At 44.6% G+C, this 14,410-nt stretch overlaps 1 protein-coding gene across 2 annotated transcripts; it reads left to right on the forward strand.

Annotated features, from left to right (window-relative positions):
* The first annotated feature begins 8,351 nt into the window (after positions 1 to 8,351).
* On the forward strand, positions 8,352 to 10,325 carry LOC125552365 (protein Barley B recombinant). Of its 2 annotated transcripts, XM_048715881.1 has the most exons (3): positions 8,352 to 8,655; positions 8,794 to 9,221; positions 9,252 to 10,325. In XM_048715881.1, the coding sequence occupies exons 2-3, from the start codon at positions 8,925 to 8,927 to the stop codon at positions 9,993 to 9,995; spliced, it is 1,041 nt and encodes a 346-aa protein (XP_048571838.1). In that variant the 5' UTR covers positions 8,352 to 8,655; positions 8,794 to 8,924; the 3' UTR covers positions 9,996 to 10,325. The 2 variants fall into 2 exon arrangements, with proteins under 2 accessions (XP_048571838.1, XP_048571837.1); XM_048715880.1 differs by having other exon boundaries at positions 8,794 to 10,325.
* Positions 10,326 to 14,410: the final 4,085 nt, after the last annotated feature.

The raw sequence follows: 14,410 nt of genomic DNA on the forward strand, positions 1-14,410 counted from the left end.
CGTTTCGACTCCGTCTGATATTCCTTTTCTTCGAAACACTGATATAGGCATAAAACAGCAAATCTGGGCTGGGCCTCCGGTTAATAGGTTAGTCCAAAAAGTAATATAAAAGTGGATAATAAAGCCCAATATTGCCCAAAACAGTAGATAATATAACATGGAGCAATCAAAAATTATAGATACGTTGGAGACGTATCATTGCCCCCTCTCTTTCCTTCTCCCTCTCCTACTCCTTCCCTCTCCCCCCTCTTGGAAAAAGGAAGGGGACTCCAACTAGGGCCCTAGTTGGACTCCCCCTATAGGCGCGCTCCTCCTAGGCCGGCCTCCTCTTCCCCCTCCTTTATATACGTGGGCAGGGGGCATCCCCAAGGCACTCCAAGATTTGTTTTAGCCGTGTGCGGTGCCCCCCTCCACAGTTTTCCACCTCGGTCATATTTATCGTAGTGCTTAGGCGAAGCCCTGCGTTGGTAACTTCATCATCACCGTCACCACGCTGTTCTGCCGATGAAGCTCTCCCTTGGCCTCAACTGGATTAAGAGTTCGAGGGACATCACCGAGCTGAACGTGTGCAGATCGCGGAGGTGCCGTGTGTTTGGTACTTGGATCAGTTAGATCGCGAAGACGTTTGACTACATGAACCGCGTTACTAAATGCTTCCGCTTTCGGTCTACGAGGGTACGTAGACACACTCTCCCTTCTTATTGCTATGCATCTCCTAGATAGATCTTGCGTGATCATAGGATTTTTTTTTTTGAAATACTGTGTTCCCCAACAGTGGCATCAGAGCCAGGTTTATGCGTAGATGTTATATGCACGAGTAGAACACAAAGAGTTGTGGCGATAATAGTCATACTTCTTACCAGCAACGTCTTACTTTGATTCGGCGGTATTGTTGGATGAAGCGGCCCGAACCGACATTACATGACCACGTTCATGAGACTGGTTCTACCGACGTGCTTTGCGCACAGGTGGCTGGCGGGTGTCTGTTTCTCCAGCTTTAGTTGAATCGAGTGTGACTACGCCCGGTCCTTGTTGAAGGTTAAAACAACACACTTGACAAAAAGTCGTTGTGGTTTTGATGCGTAGGTAAGAACGGTTCTTGCTAGAAGCCCATAGCAGCCACGTAAAACTTGCAACAGCAAAGTAGAGGATGTCTAATTTGTTTTTGCAGGGCATGCTGTGATGTGATATGGTCAAGATATGATGTGATATAATTTGTTGTATGAGATGATCATGTTTCATTAAAGTTATCGGCAACTGGCAGGAGCCTTATGGTTGTCTCTTTATTGCATAAAGATGCAAGTGCCATAAAATTGCTTTACTTTATCGCTATGTGATAGCAATAGTTGCAAAAGCAATAGTTGGCGAGACGACCATGTGACGACACGTTGATAGAGATCAAGATGATGGAGATCATGACGATACTTTGGAGATGGAGATCGAAGGCACAGGATGATAATGGCCATATCATGTCACATATTTTGATTGCATATGATGTTTATCTTTTATGCATCTTATTTTTCTTAGTACGACAGTAGCATTATAAGATGATCCCTCACTAAATTTCAAGGTATAAGTGTTCTCCCTGAGTATGCACCGTTGCAACAGTTCGTCGTGCCGAGACACCACGTGACGATCGGGTGTGATAAGCTCTGCGTTCACATACAATGGGTGCAAGACAGTTTTGCACACGCGGAATACTCGGGTTAAACTTGACGAGTCTAGCATATGCAGATATGGCCTCGGAACAGTGAGACCGAAAGGTCGAGCGTGAATCATATAGAAGATATGATCAACATAGTGATGTTCACCATTGAAAACTACTCCATCTCACGTGATGTTCGGACATGGTTTAGTTGATATGGATCACGTGATCACTTAGATGATTAGAGGGATGCCTATCTAAGTGTGAGTTCTTAAGTAATATGATTAATTGAACTTTAATTTATCATGAACTAAGTCCTGGTAGTTTTTGCATATCTATGTTGTAGATCAATAGTTCGTGTATAGCTCCCCTATTTTATTTTTGATATGTTCCTAGAGAAAAATAAGTTGAAAGATGATAGTAGCAATGATGCGGAATGGGTCCGTGATCTGAGGATTATCCTCATTGCTGCACATAAGAATTATGTCCTTGATGCACCGCTAGGTCACGGACCTATTGCAGGAGCAGATGCAGATGTTATGAACGTTTGGCAAGCTCGGTATGATGACTACTTGATAGTTTACTGTGCCATGCTTTACGGCTTAGAACCGGGACTTCAAAAACCGTTTTGAACACCATAGAGCATGTAAGATGTTCCAAGAGCTGAAATTGGTATTTCAGGCTCATGTCCGAGTCGAGAGGTATGAGACCTCTGACAAGTACTTTGCTTACAAGATGGAGGAGAATAGCTCAACCAGTGAGCAGGTGCTCAGAATGTCTGAGTACTACAATCGCTTGAATCAAGTGGGAGTTAATATCCAGATAAGATAGTGATTGATAGAGTTCTCTAGTCACTATCACCAAGTTACTGGAACTTCGTGATGAACTATAATATGCAAGGGATGACAAAAACGATACCCAAGCTCTTCGTGATGCTGAAATCGACGAAGGTAGAATTGAAGAAAGAGCATCAAGTGTTGATGGTTAATAAGACCACTAGTTTCAAGAAAAAAGGGGCAAAGGAAAAGAAAGGGAACTTCAAATAATGGCAAGCAAGTTGCCACTCTCGTGAAGAAACCCAAAGCTAGACCTAAGCCAGAAACTGAGTGCTTCTACTAAAAAGGGAATGGTCACTGGGAGCGGAACTACCCCAAATACTTGGCGGATAAGAAGGATGGCAAAGTTAACAAAGGTATATTTGATATACAGATTATTGATGTGTACTTTACTAGTGTTAATAGCCCCTGGGTATATGATACTGGTTTAGTTGCTATCATTAGTAACTTGAAACATGAGTTACAAAATGAACAGAAACTAGTTGAGGGCAAGGTGACGATGTGTGTTGGAAGTGATTCCAAGGTTGATAAGATCACCATCGCACACTCCCTTTACCTTCGGGATTAGTTTTGAACCTAAAATAAATGTTATTTGGTGTTTGCGTTGAGCATAAATATGATTGGATCATGTTTATTGCAATACGATTATTCATTTAAGTCAAAGAATAATTGTTGTTCTATTACATGAATAAGACCTTCTACGGTCATACACTCAATATAAATGGTTTATTGAATCTTGATCGTAGTGATACACATATTCATAATATTTGAAGCCAAAATATGCAAAGTTAATAATGATAGTGCAACTTATATGTGGCACTGCCGTTTAGGTCATATTGGTGTAAAGCGCATGAAGAAACTCCATGCTGATGGGCTTTTGGTATCACTTGATGCTTGCGAACCATGCCTCATTGGCAAGATGACTAAGACCCCGTTCTCCGGAACAATGGAGAGCAAGCAACTGCCTTATTAGAAATAATACATACTGATGTATGCGATCCGATGAGTGTTGAGGCTCGCGGCAGGTATCGTTATTTTCTGACCTTCACAGATGATTTGAGCAGATATGGGTATATCTACTTGATGAAACATAAGTCTGAAACATTTGAAAAGTTCAAGGAATTTCAGAGTGAAGTGGGAAATCATTGTAACAAGAAAATAAAATTTCTATGATCTGATCGCGGAGACGAATATTTGAGTAACGAGTTTTGTCTTCATTTGAAACAATGTGGAATAGTTTCGCAACTCACACCACCTGGAACACCATAGCGTAATGGTGTGTCCGAACGTCATAACAGTACTTTATTAGATATGGTGCGATCTATGATGTCTCTTACCGATTTATCACTATCGTTTTGGGGTTATGCATTAGAGACAGCTGCATTCACGTTAAATAGGGCACCATCTAAATCCGTTGAGACGACACCATATGAACTGTGGTTTAGCAAGAAACCTAAGCTGTCGTCTCTTAAAGTTTGGGGCTATGATGCTTATGTGAAAAAGTTTCAACCTGATAAGCTCGAACCCAAATCGGAGAAATGCGTCTTCATAGGATACCCAAAGGAAACTGTTGGGTACACCTTCTATCACAGATCTGAAGGCAAGATATTCGTTGCTAATAATGGATCCTTTCTAGAGAAGAAATTTCTCTTGAAAGAAGTGAGTGAGAGGAATGTAGAACTTGATGAGGTAATTGTACCTTCTCCCAAATTGGAAAGTAGTTCATCACAGAAATCAGTTCTAGTGATTCATACGCCAATTTGTGTGGAAGCTAATGAGGATGATCATGAAACTTCAGATCAAGTTACTACCGAACCTCGTAGGTCAACCAGAGTATGGTCCGCACCAGAGTGGTACGGTAATCCTTTCTGGAAGTCATGTTACTAGACCATGACGAACCTACGAACTATGAGGAAGCGATGATGAGCCTAGATTCCGCAAAATGGCTCGAGGCCATGAAATCTGAGATGGGATCCAAAAGGGTGGACTTTGGTTGACTTGCGCAATGATCGGCAAGCCATTGAGAATAAATGGATCTTCAAGAGGAAGACAGACACTGATAGTAGTATTACTATATAAAAAGCTCGAATTGTCGCAAAAGGTTTTCGACAAGTTCAAGATGTTGACTATGATGAGTTTTTCTCACTCGCAGCGATGCTTAAGTCTGTCCGAATCATGTTAGCAATTGCCACATTTTATGAAATCTGGCAAATGGATGTCAAAACTGCATTCCTTAATGGATTTCTTAAAGAAGAGTTGTATATGATGCAACAAGAAGGTTTTGACAATCCTAAAGGTGCTAACAAAGTGTGGAAGCTCCGGCGATCCATCTATGGACTGGTGCAACCATCTCGGAGTTGGAATATATGCTTTGATAAAGTGATCAAAGCATATGGTTTTATAAAGACTTGCGGTGAAGCCTATATTTACAAGGAAGTGAGTGGGAGCACTGTAGCCTTTCTGATAAGTGTATGTGAATGACATATTGTTGATCGGAAATGATGTAGAATTTTTTGGAAAGCATAAAGGAGTTTTTCAAAGAAAGACCTCGGTGAAGCTACTTACATATTGAGCATCAAGATCTATAGATATAGATCAAGACGCTTGATGTATTTTTCAATGAGTACACACCTTGACAAGATTTTGAAGTAGTTCAAAATGGAACAATCAAAGAAGGAGTTCTTGCCTGTGTTGCAAGGTGTGAAGTTGAGTAAAGACTCAAACCCGACCACGACAGAAAATAGAAAGAGAATGAAAAGTCATTCCCTATGCCTCAGCCATAGGTTCTATAAAGTATACTATGCTGTGTACCAGACCTATTGTGTACCTCACCAAGAGTTTGGCAAGAGGGTACAATAGTGATCCAGGAGTGGATCATCGGACATCGGTCAAAATTATCCTTAGTGGAATAAGGATATGTTTCTCGGTTATGGAGGTGACAAAAAGTTTGCCGTAAAGAGTTACGTCGATGCAAGTTTTGACACCGATATGGATGACTATGAGTCTCAATCTGGATACATATTAAAAGTGGGAGCAATTAGCTAGAGTAGCTCCGTGCAGAGCTTTGTAGACATAGAAAAATTTGCAAAATACATACAACTCCGAATGTGGCAGACTCGTTGACTAAATTTCTCTCACGAGCAAAACATGATCACTCTTTGCGTGTTAATCACATAGCGATGTGAACTGGATTATTGACTCTAGTAAACCCTTTGGGTATTAGTCACATGGAGATGTGAACTATTGGGTGTTAAGTCACATGACAATGTGAACTAGATTATTGACTCTAGCGCAAGTGTGAGACTGAAGGAAATATGCCCTATAGGCAATAATAAAGTTGTTATTTATATTTCCTTATATCATGATAAATGTTTATTATTCATTCTAGAATTGTATTAACCGGAAACTTGATACATGTGTGAATACATAGACAAACAAAGTGTCCCTAGTATGCCTCTACTTGACTAGCTCGTTAACCAAAGATGGTTAAGTTTCCTAGCCATAGACATGTGTTGTCATTTGATGAACGAGATCACATCATTAGAGAATGATGTGATGGACATGACCCGTCCGTTAGCTTAGCACTATGATTGTTTAGTTTGTTGCTATTGCTTTCTTCATGACTTATACATGTTCCTATGACTATGGGTTATACAACTCCCGGATACCGGAGGAACACTTAGTGTGCTATCAAACGTCACAACATAACTGGGTGATTATAAAGATGCTCTACAGGTGTATCCGATGGTGTTTATTGAGTTGGCATAGATCGAGATTAGGATTTGTCACTTGATTGTCGGAGAGGTATCTCTGGGCCCTCTCGGTAATGCTAATCACTATAAGCCTTGCAAGCAATGTGACTAAAGAGTTAGTTACGGGATGATGCATTACGGAACGAGTAAAGAGACTTGCTGATAACGAGATTGAACTAGGTATGAGGATACCGACGATCAAATCTTGGGCAAGTAACATACCGATGACAAAGAAAACAACGTTTGTTGTTATGCGGTTTGACCGATAAAGATCTTCGTAGAATATGTAGAAGCCAATATGAGCATCCAGGTTCCGCTATTGGTTATTGACCGGAGATGTGTCTTGGTCATGTCTACATAGTTCTCGAACCCGTAGGGTCCGCACGCTTAATGTTCGATGATGATTTATATTATGAGTTATGTGATTTGATGTACCGAAGGTTGTTCGGAGTCCCGGATGAGATCACGGACATGACGAGGAGTCTCAAAATGGTCGAGACGTAAAAGTTGATATATTGGAAGACTATATTCGGACATCAGAAAGGTTCCGAGTGATTCGGGTATTTTTCGGAGTACCGGAGAGTTACGGGAATTCGCCGGGGGAAGTAGTGGGCCTTAATGAGCCATACGGGAAAGGAGATAGGGGCCTCAAGGGGTGGCCCCCCATGGCAAGTCTAAATTGGACTAGGGAGGGGGCGATGCCCCCCTCTCTTTCCTTCTCCCTCTCCTACTCCTTCCCTCTTTCTCCTCTTGGAAAAAGGAAGGGGACTCCAACTAGGATTGGGAATCCTAGTTAGACTCCCCCTATAGGCACGCCCCTCCTAGACCGGCCTCCTCTTCCCCCTCCTTTATATACGTGGGCAGGGGGGCACCCCAAAGGCACTCCAAGATTTGTCTTAGCCGTGTGCGGTGCCCCCCTTCATAGTTTTCCACCTCAGTCATATTGTCATAGTGCTTAGGCGAAGCCCTGCGTCGATAACTTCATCATCACCGTCACCACGCTGTCATGCTGACGAAACTCTCCCTCGACCTCAACTGGATCAAGAGTTCGAGGGACGTCACCGAGCTGAACATGTGCAGATCACGGAGGTGCCGTGTGTTCGGTACTTGGATCGGTTGGATCGCGAAGACGTTCGACTACATCAACCGCATTACTAAACGCTTCCGCTTTTGGTCTATGAGGGTACATATACACATTCTCCCTTGTCGTTGCTATGCATCTCCTAGATAGATCTTGCGTGATCGTAGGAATTTTTTTGAAATACTGCGTTCCCCAACACACCACACCATAGCCTCAGCGGACAAGCCACATATGGCCTCGTGGCGGCGCGTCAACGAAGGGCTTGCGCATTCGTCGCGGCGTTCCGACGCCAGATGGAGCGCACCGCCTCCGGTGAGGCAGCGACGACGCACGCGCGCTGGATCCAGGCGCCATTGGGCTGAGGCGATGGCTTCTCGGCAGATCGAGTCCGACCGCTGTCGGGCATTCTCCTAACGTACGCGGCGAAGCGCAATGCGAACGACCATCTCCTCCTCGGGCCCAACTGGGATGATGTCCCAGTTCATAGATCGGCTGACAACAGACTCGGACCCATTGCCAGCCATGCCAGAGAAGGTCGGAGTTCGTGGAAAGTGAGCTTGGAGGCAGGGGGTGATGGAGTGGCTAGGATTTGGTCTCGGAGCAAATGAGGATGAATACATGCAAGGTCAGGGTGGGCCAACGTGGTCCGGATCCGACCTGACGGACGTGCCCGGGCCTCCCATATCCGCCCTAGAATTAGGCTGCATATGAGGGGTGTCGGTCAGCCCAAGCGTTTGAGGCCGGTTTGAGGTGCCCGGTTAGGTCGTACTTTTTGGACCGGTACCGGCCGATCATTCGGGTGTTTGAGGAGGGTTTGAGACGTCCGACTGCAGATGCTCTAATTTTCCATAGAAGATAATAAATCTAACTGTTGCTGTAATTCCGTGGTATTTACTCGATCATACATTTCAACTTTACATATTTCGGTTGGAGATGCTCGGCAGTTTTGGCTTTGACGAAGCGCCATTTCGGTGCCGCTTACACGTGGGGTCTTATCCAAAGCGTGGCATTTGTGTCAAAGTGCAAGAAAGAAATATGCCATTTTCTCTAGACCATCCTGTACCTTGCTTTCGTCTTCCTCGGCCCGAGCCTCGGCCCTCCTGACCTAACCAATCCGACCCAAGGCGGCTCCATCTCTCCTAGACTGTACCACGCCGTGCCCTGCCGTAGCACTGCGTTACCGCCGACGCCTCACCCCCACCCCTCCGCACCCCCACTCCCACAACCCCTCCGCCCCTCTCACGCGCCTCGCCTCCATCGCCGTCCCCGTTCTTCCCCGTCGCCGAATTTCGTCCCTGCTGTCCCCGCCCCGTCCGCAATCTCGGGCCATTGGGTTTTGAGGTATGAGGGTTGTTCCCAATCAGAGATTTGTTAAATCCCACTCACCAATCGCAATTTCTGGGTGTGCCGGTGCGCACCATCTAGATCCGCCCCTGCTTACGGATCCCTGATTTTTTTTCTGCTTGTTTTTGGAAATAGGTCCCAGGGATTGGCGTCTGGAATGCAATGGTGGGTATAGCCTGACCGTCCAGAGCCCGAAAGAAGAGCACATTTCTCGTTCCAATCTCGGTTTTCTTGGATTTCGATTCGTTTGTTCAGGGCCGGCCGAGATGGACGACGACGGCAGCTTGAGCATTCGGAATTGGGGCTTCTATGAGACGATGAAAGGCAACCTCGGCCTGCAGCTGATGCCATCTGTGGCCGGCGGCCACCGGGACACTAAGCCGCTGCTCCCCAACGGCACCTTCTTGCAGCACCACAACGCCCCGCACCACCCGCCACATTCACATCACCCCCGCGACTATGGTAACGGCGAACCCTCTGGTGGCATGCCCACCGAGCCGCCGGCTATTCACATGGATTTTGTGCGCAATGAGGCCTGGATGCACCCCTCGCAGCATCAGCATCAGCATCAGCATCAGCATCAGCATCAGCAGCAGCACCAGCACCATCACCAGAACCAACATCAACAGCAGCATCAGCATCAGCATCAACATTCCCGTGAGCAGAAGGTCCTTCATGCTGTTCCTCTTGGGCCTGCTGGACATATTGGACATCCTGGACATGCTGTGCATCACCACCCTACAGGTTTTGGGATGATGCCAGATGCGCGTGGTGCGCACACTCTCCAGATGATGCAGCCACAGGAGCCTCCTGTGCCCGAGGAGGAAAAAATTGCCCCACCGTTGGTTGAAGAGCATTCTGTGGTCGGAAGCAAGCCTCCGGTAAAGAAGAGGCAGCAAGGTCGTCAGCCTAAGTTGCCGAAGCCGAAGAAGCCTAAGAAGGTTGCTACTCCAGGGGAAGATGGGGCACCCAAGGCCCGTGCACCCCGAAGCAGGGGTCCTCTTAAGCCTGTGGAAATGGTAATTAATGGTATTGATTTTGACATTTCAAGGATACCAACACCTGTGTGCTCATGCACTGGAGCTCCCCAGCAATGCTACCGGTGGGGTGCAGGTGGCTGGCAGTCTGCATGCTGCACAACTTCTATTTCGACATACCCGCTGCCAATGAACACAAAGCGCCGGGGCGCACGTATTGCTGGAAGGAAGATGAGCCAAGGTGCATTCAAAAAGGTTCTTGAGAAGCTAGCTGGTGAAGGGTACAACCTTAATAATCCAATTGACTTGAAGACCTTCTGGGCCAAGCATGGCACAAACAAGTTTGTAACAATCAGGTAAGAGACATGCTATGTTGATCGCCTTGTAGGCTCCAACACTGCAGTTTGGTCTGAGTTATTCTCTGTACCTGCTCTTGCCAATCTGTAGACGTCTTTAGAAGTAGCTTGTAGCCATGTTCAGTTTCCCGGACTTAATTTACATGCCTATTTCGAGCTTCAGCTGTGAAGTAGGAAGCCTGTCTGTATCTGTCATGTCAATTTAGAAGTTGTAGTGTAATGGCAACAGTTTTTCTGATTTAGTTAGCATTTAATGCTTCAATGTCTGTTATGACCTGGATGTTTATGGCTTCATGTAGAGGTTTTCTCCATTAAAGTTGAAAGATAATCACTACCTCTTCTAGGGCTAGTTATCATTTAATTTGGCATTTCTTTACATCTGCCAAGTTTATATATGAAATACTCGCATGACTCATGCGGTTCTTATCTTTGACCTGCTATTAAGCTTGTGCTCCATGGATCTAAGCAAGTAAAATGCCTAATAGTTTCTCATTGTTCCGATGTGGTGTTACTATGCGCTGAACCGAGTAATTTTATTTGTGTGCCTCTACCTTGATACCTTGGGAATTATTATAGCAACTGCTCACCAAGGCTTGCATATCTTGACTCAATATGTGTAGTATTTTCCTTTTGAAATAGCATGAACTTTAACTTGTGTAGTGTTTGATTGCCCTTTCTCTTAGAATTATGCAAGGGAGTATATTTATAAGTTATGTGTAAAAGTCTTGCAAGTTAAAAAAAACATGACAAATGAAAACAGAAGAGAAAGAAAAACATCACCAGCAAGTGGACAGACAACTACTGCTGCACAGCGTACTACCTGAGTGCCCCCAAGAGTGAAAGATTTGCTACCAAAGGTCAGTAAGATCCTGCAAAGGTGTGGCCGGGCCTCCTTGGGAAAAAACCTTTCCTTCCTTTCCTTTCATAGGTGCCATGGGCCCAAAATGATGAAGCTGTCCATACATTTTCCTTTCTGAAAGATCTGGGAGTCCCTATCCTCTTGCCACCAGTGTTACAGTTCACTATCAAGAGAGGGTGTTGCATTTAAGACCAGTCCATCTGTAGTTTAAGAAGTTTAATTATAGCGACTTTCTATAACAAAATCCGAGTTGTTGAAATCTGATTACATGGCTTTCTGTCAACATCTTACTAGCTTAGTAGGTTTCCAGAAGTACGAGGATAGATGTTTGCTCAGGGTTCAGTATTTGGAAATCGAGGTTTCGTTGTGGCATCTGTTTGCAAATATTTATCTATACTTAGAAACTGATTAGGTTTGATTGCAACGAGGGAAAAAAACACGGGTAGCAAAACTAAGTAATATGCAGATTGTTTGGTTTAGCCATTGAACAAAAGCCCATTTGCTTGCCAGCTCTGGTTTGTTTCTTCTTTTAGCCAACAGACATGATGAACTACTACCAATCCTTTTGCATTTACGTTCGTTGGCTTTCTGAAAGCACTTTTCCGTTTCTATTTTTGTGCGTTTCAGTCATCTTAAGATCTACTACCACAGTGCAGAAAGCGCTTTCTTATTTCTATTTTTGGATGTATCAGTTACTTGACCATCCTAAAAGCGCTTGTCTGCTTCTACCATTCTATGTATTACTCCCTCCGTTCCGAATTACTTGTCTTAGATTTGTCTAGATACGGAGGTATCTAGCACTAAAATAAGTCTAGATACATCTGTATCTAGACAAATAATTCGGAACGGAGGGAGTACTCCCTCCGTTTTTATTTAGTTCGCGTATTAGCTTTGGTCAAAGTCAAGCTTTGTAAACTTTGACCAATTTTATAAACAAAAATATTAACATATACGATAACAAATCAACATCATTAGATTTATTATTGAATGTACTTTCACATAGTATAAATTTGTTATGGTAAATGTTTATATTATTTTCTATAAACTTGATCAAACTTTATGAAGTTTGACTTCAGTTAACTCTAATATGCGGAGGAAATAAAAACGGAGGGAGTACTAGTTAGCTGGAAAAGCTGGAAAGTACTACTAGCCTTTTGTGGAACTAACATCAAAATCCTGCCAAAGTTAGTAATTATTCTCTATCACAATACAACATCGGCCGGATATGCCATGGGTCTATTTCAAGAAACTGGTGTGGCGGTGTAGGAGGTTGGGCCCCCCAGCCAAATTAAGCAAAATCAATGATAGATCACTCTCTATCGCTCGCTGCATACATCTTTAAAGAATGACACAGCGAGAGAGGTTATTTTGAAAAATGCTCACGTCGCTGGGCTCTCGCGTCCGCGGATGGTGAGCGACCGCGACCCCTTCTCTCTCCTCTGATCTTCCCCGCGACAACCTCGACCAGATCCGGTTCCCCCTGTGTGTCCTCTCCTCTTCCGTTGAAGCCACGCTCTCTCGTGCTCCCTTGAGCTCGTCTATGCTACTGATGCGTTGACATGCTGCCCGCGTCAGAAGCGGCGGTAGGCTCTCCGTCATTGCTGCTGCAGCACACGTCGCCGGTCTGCTTTGGACGGGGGGCTTGACCGCGACCCCTTCTCTCTCCTCAGATCTCCCCCCGTGACAACCTCGACCAGATCCGGTACCCCCTGCGTGTCCTCTCTCCTCTCCCGTTGAAGCCACGCTCTCTCGTGCTCCCTTGAGCTCGTCTATGTTGCTGATGCGTTGACATGCTACCGGCGTCAGCAGTGGCGGAGAACTGGCGGTAGGCTCTCTGGCAATGCTGTTGCAGCACACGCCATCGGTCTGCTTTGGATGGGGGGCTTGACGCGACCCCTTCTCTCTCCTCCGATCTCCCCCGCGATAACCTCGACTAGATCCGGTACCCCCTGTGTGTCCTCTCTCCTCTCCCGTTGAAGCCATGCTCTCTCGTGCTCCCTTGAGCTCTGCTGATGCGTTGACATGCTGCCGGCGTCAGCAACGGCGGAGAACCGCTGGCAGGCTTTCCATCAGTGCTGCTGCAACACACCTCGCCGGTCTGCTTTGGATGGGGGGCTTGTCCTGCTCAGCAACCAGCCTCCTCCAGCTATGGCTGCCAAGGTTCCTCGAGCTCTTCCCTAGTCGGTGTTCGTGCCGTCAGGAGCGGCGACAGGCTCTCCGTCCATGTTGCTGCAGCCCGCGCCGCGGTCTGCCCTGGTTGGGGGGCTTGTTCTACCCGGTGACCAGCCTCCTTTAGCCGCGGTTGCCATGGCGCAGCGACACCCTGTCACTAGGGATAACCATAGTAGTAGCGTTTGTTTTATAGCTATTAGTAGCGCTTGTACAAGCGCTACTACTAGTAAGGCGATATAGCTATACCTAGTTAGTAATAGCGCTTGGTAGGGAAAAACGCGCTACTGATAATAGTAAGTAGCAGCAGCGTTTCTTTCGAAAAGCGCTACTGCTAAATTTTTCTGTATTTTTGAAAATGCAGCTTATTGTCGCTGTATTTGTATAGGTTTTATATACAGTACTTTCATTATATGATTTTATGATCATGACTAGTTATTATATATAACAATGGATGAAATGAACGTGGATCAGATTCAAATGGAGGCAACATGTGGTGCACATTCACCCACTAATAATAATAACAGTGGAGGATGTGCACCACATGTTGCCTCCACTTGAATCTAATCCATGTTCATTTCACCCATTGGTATATATAATAACTCATCATATTGCCTCCACTTGAATCTAATCCATATTCATTTCACCTACCGATATATATAATAACTTAACATTATGCATAATAATAATAATAACAATAATAATAATAATAAATAACTCATCATTGGTATCATAACAACAAGTCCAACTCATCATCATCATACAACTTCTACTCGTTATCATAATAACAAGTCATACTCATCATCATCATAGTCATCTAACCAACCCTACTTAATTGTTCTTAGCACATGATCATGAGTATTAGCTAGGACCTAACTACCCTCTCTAAGGTAAAATAGCATAAAACAAGATAGGCCCCGACTCTCCATTACGGAGAATGGAGATTATCATGTCTCCAATTCTTGCACTTCGCACAATATTGCTTCCAAGTAGCTCCCTACGATTGTCCATACATTTTTTTTCAATCTTTGATTGTCATGTCTTCACCGGTTTTAGAAATCCGGTATGAACAACAGTGAAGCCTAGGATGACCTGGCCGTAAGCTCATAACATCAAGGTGACCTTTCGGAAACATTAGATTAGGCACACAATCCTTCGGGATTTTTTGTTGAAAAACATAATAATAACATGTAGTTAGCAATGTAGTTTAGCTTTAGAAGAATATATGCAAAAGATGTACGGACGTTGTAATAGTAAAAAATCTTATCATGCCATCTCCATGGATGTTACCGTAGGTTAGCACGTGCACTAGTGGCATGTATTGACCATAATGTGCAGGAGTTTGATAATTGCGATTGTAATTCTCAACATCAATAATAAATGAGATAAGA

Source organism: Triticum urartu, chromosome 4 (genome assembly GCF_003073215.2).
Source record: "Triticum urartu cultivar G1812 chromosome 4, Tu2.1, whole genome shotgun sequence".
Classification (NCBI taxonomy): domain Eukaryota; kingdom Viridiplantae; phylum Streptophyta; class Magnoliopsida; order Poales; family Poaceae; genus Triticum; species Triticum urartu.

Excerpts from the sequence above, each read along its gene's own strand:
- LOC125552365 (XM_048715880.1), top strand. The coding sequence starts at position 8,925 with ATGGACGACGACGGCAGCTTGAGCATTCGGAATTGGGGCTTCTATGAG.